We start from the raw sequence: 11,289 nt of genomic DNA on the forward strand, positions 1-11,289 counted from the left end.
CATATGGCATGAAAACAAAAGTAAAAAGAGGAACAATCTTGTTTTTATTTGCTAGAGCTATCCAGTCGGTCATTTATGACCTCAAGTCATGAGTTAGGCGCCATGTGCGCAGTTAGCTGCACCACCGAACATGTGACGTCGTGACATGGACACACACACAAACACGTTTCACTTTGCATGCCTCCCCCCCCTTTCTCCTAAATCGCCCTGGCTTTCGCCTTCCTTTATCCATTCCTATAATATATGTACGCTGAATCGGATGCACATGAATCCTAGGCGCAGAGTGAGGGCGAAGGTGGTGAATGGGGATGATATTGTGGTATGGGACCTTGAGGGACGTGCGGACGGCACATCCGCAGTGCCGGTGGGACAGAAATGGAGGAAAAGCGTGGATAAAATTGAAAAAAAATGAGCTTCTCCGACGACGACGGTAAGAAAGGAACGAGCGAATGACTGGAAAATGAGGTTGAATGACTGCCGTGACGTCATTTATCGTGATGGCCAAACCAACCCCTTTGGTCTCAGAACGGAAGAACCGTGTTAAGGTCTCACGGGGTGGGAAGGAGGGTGAGGAGGAGGTTTGAGGTGGGGTGGGTTGGGAGGAGAGAGAGAGAGAGAATGCAAGAAACATGATTCGGTCGAGTCTATATTTCCTCCCACTCCACGTCGGTCAAACAGAGCACAAATGTGTTGGTGATGGCTGAAAGGGAGACATTTATAACGTATTCCCACTCCTTCCATTGAACGGGATGCATTTCGAGGAATTCGGTAGGTTGCTGACAAATGGGATGTCGAGGACGGAAGTGGATTTCGTAGCTAATATCTCCTTCGCTCAAACGTGATATCTGATGCACTAAATAGGAGGAATATGTTAAGGTGAAAGCATGCGAGTGGTTTATATTTTATTTATACATACATTCCACATAAATTGATGAAGTGGGGCGAGGATTTGCCAACGATTCGTCTGGAGTTAATTAATCGTTCGCAGTTCTTTGTCGGTAAGAATGAAGCGCAATAGTACTTATTTCATACATTATTCAACTAATATCACTTAGATTTTTACTGCCAAGCGAAGAAATAATGGAATTAGTTTAATTTTTAAGTAAGGTTAATTGGTCTCATATATATATATATATATATATATATATATATATATATATATATATATATATATATATATATATATATATATATATATATATATATGCATACTTACACTCACGCAATACATATATACAAATCAACTAAAGGGAATTAACAGAGGACGTGGTGGTTTAAATATTGACCCATAAAAGGAAGATTATAACCTCTTCAGTTGGGACGGTTATTATACGCTTACTGTAATGCAATGGACGTCTGCAAACGTAAGGTGGTCATTCAATTATGGCATTAGTTTCCTGGTTATTCCATTTAAAAAAATATCAAAAATAATATTGAAAACTTGCCCTGTACACTCCATTTTGACGATCTTTATTATTTTAGAATGTCTCTACGACCGCCCCTGGGTAACTAACCTTTTTTGGTATGCTTTATAATTGAGACTTTTAATGAAATATTTCATGGGTATTGTCGCACGATATCAAAAAAGGTTAACCTGAACTATAAGGTCCCAATCATATCTGAATTATTACTGGTCCGCTACAGTTTAGGTTTTATGTCTTTCACAATGAAAATTCTGTACATTAATTAAGACTAGTCGCCTACTTACATGAGCGTGAGGTTCAGATTCACTGCTTCACCTTAAGGGCGTTTTAACTAGCCGTCTGCAGACTGTAAACATTTTTTTAGCTGGTTTTGCTATTTCTGTTCAGCGACCATTGTAAAAGCAATTATAAAATTTCATTACACCCTCCATGATTCCTCGCGGAATCATGGCAGGAAGTGCTAGTTCATCAGCTTTTAATGAATTAATTGGATTATTTATATTGTGCTTGAATCTTCTCACATTGTAGATAAATAGACTTGGAAATAAGCTACAATTTGTGGTGTTAACTGTGAAGCTTATAAGGCGGTTGATATCTCAAAATTTTGACAAAAAATGTTAATGTTTTTTTTCGGTAAGTCTCAAATTGGCAAGGGGGAAGAAAAATCCGTACGGAAATTGAATCCTGTTACTGGCTGAGTTCAAGCCATTTTTTGTGCACTGTCCTTAGGACGTGGATTTATTACTAAAGATACCGTACACGATAGCTCGCCTTTATCTGCTTAAGCGATAAATGAAGTGCAAATATAGTGCAGGTCAGACTATGCTTGGTAAAGGAAAGCCCCAAGTCTCAAAGAAAGTAAACTTTTCTGCCGTTACCTTCGGGGCGTTATAGAAGAAGAGGTGAGAGGGAGGAGACGAGAACCTTTTCAGAGCGAAAAACTAAATAACTGACTGTCTGTATCTTTTGACCTTCCTTTTGGTCACCTGGTCACGGCCCGTGGGCAATTCTAGCGCGTCTCTTTGGGAGAAGTCATCGGCCTGGGAAAAGGGAAAGATTATTTTTTCCTAGAAAGCGTGGGCGTCCTTTAAAAAAAGTGGGCGGGACTGCCTCAGAAGACGGACGTTCCTCAAAGGAATTTTTCTTTGCAACCCACTCCAAATATCGGAGATTGTTCTCTTGCTTACCGTTCCCTTCTTCAGGGGCCAACCTCACCCAAGCCTCCTCTCGTGCGCCAAGGAGACTTGCAGAGGCGTTGAAATTTTTCTTGAACTCCGCTTGTGTCACTTGGCAGTTCATTATTCTTGAATTTAAGGAAGGGAGCAAAGTTGAGTGGGCATAGACTCGCAGGAGCAAGAAAGGGCACGGATGGCATGAAGGGGAGCACAAAGGATCTTTACTTGGCTTACCATGAGGAAAAATAAGGGTCTGTGACACAACAGAGTATTAATGCTGATCATTACTATGATCCCGGTTTTATTCTTCTCTTTTTCCTTTTTATCTTCACTGCGCACTATGTATGTGTAGTATATGTACGTATTTACAAAATCGATTAGTAATTTATATATGAGGCGCTTTGCCTGCACGTGAGGCCAACTATTACGACAGCATTGAGCCCTCTCGCATAACACGCAGAGAAAATTAAAATATATCCGCGAAATTTGTACAACTCGGCGCTAAGCGCAAAAGGATTTTGCATCTGGATCGATTTTTGGATTCCTTTTAATGTTTTCCGCTGGTATCGTGCCGATTTCTATGAGGATAATTCAAACCTTGATTTCTCCCGCTAACCTCACAGAACAGAAACGGGAAGAAAAAGGGGGAAATTCTCGTCTACTTCGGGGGTTATGTACATGGAAAATGCATATACAGGTATATATATATATATATATATATATATATATATATATATATATATATGCATGTATATGCATTTTCCATGTATATATATATATATACATACATATATTTTCCATGTATATATATATATATTATAAACATGTATGCATATATGTTTCTCCAAATAGGGCAAAATGGTGGAGAAGCGGCGAGTCCTTTTGCCACCTCATCTCGCCACCCTCGCTGAAGAGGGAAAGACCTCTTCGGGTTCTTCATTCGAAGTCGACGAAGCGTATAGAAGGGGGAGGGCGGGTGAGGGACAGGCAGGGAAGGAAGTGGGAGAAAGATTGATGTTCTCAGCACCACCAGCCTGCAAGAACCGATCCTCAAGCATTAAGCCCACTCGGATAACACTCGGAGAAACCTAAGAGAAGGAAAGTTATTCACTTGAAGAGCGTATTACGAGTGCTGAGGAGGGAGTGTGCCAAGCCTGTTTGTGCCCACCAGCTTCAATCACAGGGCTCTTTCAAGTCTTTCCCGTGAAATGTTTGCATTTGAAGATCATTCCGATGCTTGAGATTTTTCAAAAAAACGACAGCGTTATGTGCAGACATTTTAAACAGCAATCGTATCGACATAACAAAAATCACTACGCATATTTAAAATGTTTTGTAATGGAATTTTAAGTATTTTCAAAATTCGAAGATATTCTCTGCAAGGGATTTTTCGTAAATGGTCTTGATCTTGATTAAATCACCATCTGAGGGGTCTAAGGATGCAGTTGACGAGGATCATTAGCAGATTTTCTTGGGATCAATAATAATAACTTCAAGAAAACAACTGCTGAATCATATCTCCAGCGTACTCCGGAGGGCTTCGGCTCACCAGGTATTCTATGTACTTTTACCTGCTTTGAGACCAGAACTGACAGTCATGTAATTCCTCATCTTATTCCCGAGATTCCAGTTCGAAAGAGTCTGTTCAGCCAGAAAATTTTCGCTTCAGCCTCTCCGTTCTCTGCGTTTGGTATTTGAGAAGAACCCATCCTGTTCCAGGACGACACCCCCGACCTTCCGACCCTAAGAATAATTCATGATAAGTCAGCTCCATCACGCTCTAAAATAACGTTAAGTGAATATCCGTTGTGATGCAAAATTCTCTTTGGATGGTGAAAGATACGAGATTTTGAATGAGTAGGTACAAAAGGGGTCACGGCGGCACTATCCATACGGCGGTGCACACGACCTCACCTGCAAAATAAAAGCCTTAGCCATTGCCGCCAATGCATTATCCCCGGGTCCGAGGGGTCAAGCTGACCCACACTCGAAAAGAGAAAACCGCTTTTGATAGTGTGGGTGGGAACTATAGGGCGGGATCTTCACGGCGCGGCCAACTCTTGACCGACAATGACCAACTGATGGAGTCTGCAGACCCTACCCCGTAGGACCCAGTGCACGGCAGTGGAAAAACGAAGACTGAAATGTGCCTCACTGTTCAGTGTGAATAATCGATTATCTCACGGTAAATTCAACCTGAGGGAGGAATGGGAAAAGGTGTGTAAGCGAGGACTGAGAGAAAGATTATATCTAGTCTATAAGGGTCTTTATGTGTCGGAAAGAAGACGATAGGGCGTGCCGTTTCACAGCTATTAAACCTTCTAACCCATTAGCGCACCGTCGTGGAAAAGTAATACCTATTCATGTTACGAGGTCGGTTTTCTATTATCCAAAATCGCGAGTAACGCCGAGGCTATTAACTTCCATAATTTTTTCCCATATGATTTTTTCAAACTTTTTGTCCCACACAATAATTAATAATTGGTATTTGTTCATTTTACGAGTGTTTTTTCTCTCTTGCTTTGGATTAAAAAATAATTCAATATTCCCAAATGATTGGGCTATTATTAAACGCATTTTGGAATGCAATTACACGTGTTGTAATGCATCAATTAAACGAGGTCAGACTGTTGAAAAGTGTCCACCGTTAAGCATAGGCATTCTTCAAATGTGTATGCCGCCGCTGAGACTGAAATGAATTTAAGAACACTATTCCACGTAAATACGAATAAACATTAAGATTCACAGTAGTAATTAATTACAGGTGTGATCGAGGGGTACGGAAGAAAGATATGACATTTTAAAATATCCCTTGTATTTGTCTACATCCACATAATACCCAACAAGCCGCCGCAAGGGCCTGTGGCGGGGCGTGTTAGGTCACCACCCGTAAATAGGAACAATACCACATGCAAAATCAACAACTGTCATAATAAAGTAATATGGTTTTCATTTACTATAAGAAAAAATGGGGGGGGGGGCGTTTCCATCTCTGGCGGTCTTGATTTACCTACAGCATGCGCCTTAAAAGCAAGAGTTTGGTTTTGATCAAGTTTAATTCAGCCAGTCTCACTCGCATTCATTGCCACTGGTTTCGCGAACGACTACCTCACATTTTCCTTACAATCACAAATTGCCACAATTGTGACAGATTTTCTCTGGTATTGATCTGGTTCCAAGATTAACACTTTATCCAAAGGATTCATAAAATGTGCCATTCGTATATTCTACATGTACCCCACCCAAAGCTGACGAACATCTGTCTTTAACTCTGACATTGCATTCCCCGACAACCCATCTAATGCACGAATGGACAAGTTTTTCCGAGATTTTGGTGCGTGTGGTTCTGATATAAATTCCCAATGAGTTGTTAGAGGGGACAATGACACCCAAGCGCTTCAAGTTATGAGTTCATCTACTTCTACTTAATACCCCGAGGGCCGCCGCAAGAGCGTGTGGCGGGGGCTGTTAGGACACCACCCGTAATTTAGAAAAGAAAAAAAACCGCATGCAAAAACCACAAATTCATGCATCCACAAAAAAACATGGTATACATTCAGGCAAGAACACTTACACCCCACACACATGCAAACACTCAAACTACAAACTAACATACACATGCACCTGAAAGTATACCTAACATCTTTGCAATATTTAATTTTGTTCCGACTTGTAAATTCAATGTTTTTAATATTTCTAAAGTGACTTCGGTTTCTTACGTTTATGATTTCTGATTGTTCGGGGAAAGAATGAGTATTTGTATCTATCTGTACTGGAATCTATCTCCCTTATTTTATCTTTGTGGTCTGATCTACCTAAGTAGTGTGGGGCCATTATAATTCCTTCAGTGTCATAGTTAAACTCGTTTGTTCTGAACCTTTCTAAAAGTCTAAGCCTCGTTTGTTGATTGATTGATTGAGTTGATTGATTCAATCCTGTCTTTTCCTAGTTCTTTTACACTACATTTTCATTCCTGCATTGTTGCTAAAATTTTTATTCTCATTTCTTACACCAGTCCGGAATAGTATTTCAATCGCGAGATGAACAAAAATCGATTCTTATTGCCAGCAAACTAATCGATTGACTGCGTAGAATGTCTCCAGCGCCAAAGATATGGCAAGTTACGGTAGCGGAATCCGACACGGACGTGGGTGCGAAGGAGGATGACCGGTGGCCTGCGATCGTACGCCCTCAGACTGAGTTTTAGGACGACGGGAGGAGAAAGTGATACTAGGGGACTTGAGGGGAGGGCACGTGTGACGGGTGTCGGCGTGTGGGTGAGAGTGGGTGGGCAGCGGGTGGTTCCTGAGGACCGGTGCGAGTCGCCTCTTTTGGGGCCTTCCACGGGCACCTGGACGTCCAACTCAGAGAAGACAATGGAAGATGAACGGCCCCGAGTGGCCGACTTTTCCCTCTACCCAAGGTCCGTCTGACCGTCTGCACGGAACATGCCAACGTTCGAGGGAAGGGAAAGGATTATGTCGGTGAGGGTGCGCTGGCTATTCTTCAGGTTGCATCTCGCGATAATGGTAAAAGTTTGGGGACAATGCGAGTGCAGGACAGAACTAGTGGGTCAGCATTACAGTTCTCAGATCCTGTGCCTTCTCGAAAGTACGAGGGTCATCCGGAAAGTAGTACCCGTTCGTGCCGCATGAAGTGCTGACGACGCGAGTAGCCGCTGGACGAGGTCAGATAGCTTCAGTGGCTTGTCTGCCTTCTCTGAGCCAAGTTGCGTGACGCTAGCATTGCCTGTGTTGTTTCTGTGATTGTTTACAATGTTTAAAAAAATTGAGAACGCCGCCAGTTGTGAAGTGAGGGCAGTGATTAAATTCCTCAATGCAAGAAACGTTCGCCCATGTGATATTCATCGCCAATTAAAGGAGGTGTATGGAGACAATGTAATGGACGAGTCGTCTGTTCGGCGGTGGTGTCGCAACTTCAACATGGGGAGGGGGAACACACACGACGATGAGCGTTCGGAGAGACCGTCTGTCATTACAGACCAACTGGTGAGCTCAGTTGACGAATTCGTGAGGAACGATCGGCGCGTCACAATTGATGACATCTGTGAGCATTTTCCCAATGTTTCTCGAACAATTGTTCATGAAATTGTTAAACACCATCTGCATTATGCAAAAATTTGTGCAAGATGGGTCCCTCGCGTATCTCAATGAGCTGGCGGCGAAGGACTATGCAGCAGGAATACAGAAACTTGTCACACGTTATGACAAATGCCTTAATTTGCTTGGAGATTATGTTGAGAAGTAGTTTAAAGTATCCTCTTTCAAATAAAATTTTTTATGTTTGTTAATATTTACTTTTGTGTCTTTATTTCACGAACGGGTACTACTTTCCGGATGACCCTCGTATAACTCCGTCTCTTTCGGCACCCAATTTAACTCTCGGTAAAAACACACCGAAATCAAGCTAATTGAGTGTCGCAGTAGATACTTGTAAATTAGTGGAGGATTTTTTCAAATGTGATGACCTATTGTTAGGAACATTTTTGTGAACAATTGGTGGTTAAAATTTTCCCAAAATTTAACTTTTTTCGCTTACTTGTATTGACATTTTTCTAGGAAAACCAACCAATACACTGTTCGTTGATCACAATAGTTTATACCGTTATTTCAGAATAATTTGGAAGTATTTTTGGCAAATTTTACGGGTATACAAATATTTTCTGGCAGCCAACCTACCTGGACTAAATGTATCCACCTTATTTCACCACCGTAAACCAAAAAGAGATTTAAGTTCGGAACGAGAACATCTAGTGATGACCAGGTGGAAAAAAAACCTTTTCGAAAATTTATTCTAGTTTAGTTATCATTTAGAGTGCCCAAGGACTAATATTCTCTCCTGCTCGGAAGAAGATGATGTTTTTGCTCACTCCACATTTCTTGCCTATTGTATGTTAACGAATTTCCTTTCTCCGATTACAGGCGAAAAGCCGTTTAAATGCGAGTTCCAAGGCTGTGATCGACGATTTGCCAACAGCTCCGACCGCAAGAAGCACTCCCACGTCCACACCTCCGACAAGCCTTACAACTGCAAGATCCGCGGATGCGACAAGTCATACACGCACCCCTCCTCCCTCAGGAAGCACATGAAGGTGCACGGCAAGAGCCCCCCTCCGCCCGGCTTCGAAGACTCGGACGATTCCGATTCGGAGAGTAACCACAGCAGCTCCGCGGTGTCCCCGTCGCCCACGCAGACGGCGACGACGACCGGTGGGGGCAGCCGGGCGATGACGCCGCAGCTGACGCCCGGGGGCGCCGTCACCTCCTCCTCCGCCAACAACACCTCCTCCTCCTCCGCCCCGTCCTCCACCACCCCATCCACCAACTCCACCTCCGCCTCCATCACGGCCACCACGAACCTCTCCGAGTGGTACGTGTGCCAGAGCGCGGCGGGGATGCCCACGCCGCCCTCCGCCGAGCACTCACCCGTGTCGGCGGCACCGCCGCACCACGGCCTCCCGCTGCACGGCCTTTCCAATACCCAGACGGACATGACGAACCTGAGCGGGCAAATGCTGGGTGGCGGCCACGGGGCGGGTCCCCTCCAGGGTCTCTTGCCCCCTCCGCCTCCGCACCATCACCACCCCCACCACCACCCGCACCACCATCACCACCACCATCACCCGCCAACGCCCCACCACCACCATCACCACCACCACCACCCGCACCTCTTGCACCCGGCGTCCGCGGCGGCCTACTGAGACGCGCCCACTGAGGGGGGCGCGGCGGTGGCGCCTTCGGGTGCGGCTGGCGCCGACGAGGAAGGGTACTTCTTCCCCTCGCCCTCCTCGACCGAAGGGTACAGATCGGACTCGTGGACTTTCTGAAGCCAGTGCTACCCCGGGGCCTTCGTATGATTTCTTCCTTTCCGGACGCAAGGGGCGTCTTGACCCCTGTACTCCCCCGACTTCGGGCGAGGGACCGGTAAACGAAACCAAAGTGCAACACTTGGAGGTGAATGAACGCGTGCAATGAGTGTCAAAAATATGAGCCAAACTTTGGTTACTTCTGTCGTGTTTTCATGTGGTCCCGGGGTCCGTGAGGCTAGATTGAAGTTTCCTCTCGTGAACATATAGTATGATAAGGGAGGTGCACACGAACCGAACGTGACCACTTTAGGTTTGTGGGATTGCCACTGCGAGTGCTAACCTGGGCCATGCTCGCATGCCCTCAATTACCTGAAGAACAGTTTCATTTACACTGTAATGGATGTCAGCATTGATTTATTTGTTGCTCAGACATGGTCATGTATTCATGTTTCCCGGTCGGTTAAAATTCGGATTCACAACATTTTAATTTTCTGCCAATAACTTGGCGTATTCTGTTTTCTGTCGCGAATTTCTTCATAAATCCTCACTCCTTCTCCACCGAGTTATTTTGTAAATACAGACTTTGACCCAACTCGTTAGAGGAAAATTAGTCAATGTTAACATTATAAACCGACCGTTGAAACAAATGCGAACTTTGGTCAGCGAGTAAAAGGAAACTGCCCAATGAATGATGCCTTAACAAACGTACAGTGAAATGGGCTACATTAGCTGAAACTTATGTCACAAGTTTGAGCCTGGGAGACAGTAAATTTTAAATGACGGTGTGCTACTTGCAGGCGGTGCTGTGAATTTATATGCAAGAATCGGTTATTTGGTTTCACTTCTCCGAGTACCATTTCTATTTCAGAGATTAAATTATTAATAAAGCTTTAATTTAATAACGAGTTTGTCTATGTGATATTGTGTTTCCATAGGATGTGAATTTTGTAAATTTATATAAAATCTATAAATGCTTTGAAGAAAGTGAAGAGATTTAAAACTATTCATTCTTCAAAGAAGAAGACGTAAAATATGCTCGGTTGCCCGTTTTACGTTGCTTAAATTTTGTTTTTATTCCATTTTTGTCGTGACCGCGTGTGTGTGGGCAATGCACGGTCAGCAAAGCGTTCTCATTCAAGTTGTATTATTTATGAAAATTTATTGGCACAGTCAACGCAAACTGTTGACTTGTTTTTATTTCGTTCTGGAATCTCGAAAAGAATCTCTTTTCATATTTAGAGGAGTATGAGAAGGGATAGAAATTGACTTGCAACTTTGAGAGATCTTGGCAGGAAATCCATGGACTTCGAAACTAGTGAGCCTCTACTGACACGGGATTCGAAAGCGCCTAAGATTTTTTTCATTTTGTGATGACTCATGTGTATAATATATATATAAATCTCATCATGGAATCAAGTTGGTATTTTTCTGTGAATCTGAGGGAGGGTGTGTTGTTAACACGAACATGAAGACACCACGTGGTTGTGTCGGACCTTTTAATATCCTGACTCCGAGCAGTTTCTGCGGAGTGGGATTTGAATGTGTACATGTGTATAAATAATAAAACGATCCTTTTCATTTGAAAGGCTGACTGATAAACGGTTACGTGAAACTATATGTACGGGGAGAAACTTTTTTTTCTCACGTACCATCTGTGTAATGCTACTACAGTGATGAATGAATAAATAACCGCCCACCTATGCCAAAAAAATAATGCCTCCTGTTTTTTTATAAATCCAAATACCAATCAATTCCTTGCAAATAAATGTTATTTGATTTTTATCCTTACCTTTTTCTCCTAGTGCCGTCACCTCAATGCCATCGTCTCCATGATGATAGACTTTCGTAGTAATTTTGCCGG

At 43.3% G+C, this 11,289-nt stretch overlaps 1 protein-coding gene across 1 annotated transcript in view; it reads left to right on the plus strand.

Moving 5' to 3' along the window:
- The window catches only part of opa (odd paired), a 174,443-nt gene extending 163,398 nt beyond the window's left edge, over nt 1-11,045 (plus strand). The window contains exon 3 of the mRNA XM_071584428.1: nt 8,542-11,045. Within this exon, the coding sequence (XP_071440529.1) occupies nt 8,542-9,320 (779 nt within the window). The 3' untranslated portion in view covers nt 9,321-11,045. The remainder of the gene's footprint in view (nt 1-8,541) is intronic.
- Nucleotides 11,046-11,289: the final 244 nt, after the last annotated feature.

This window comes from Hetaerina americana, unplaced genomic scaffold (assembly GCF_022747635.1).
Source record: "Hetaerina americana unplaced genomic scaffold, ioHetAmer1.1.p SCAF_19, whole genome shotgun sequence".
NCBI classification, from domain to species: Eukaryota; Metazoa; Arthropoda; class Insecta; order Odonata; family Calopterygidae; genus Hetaerina; species Hetaerina americana.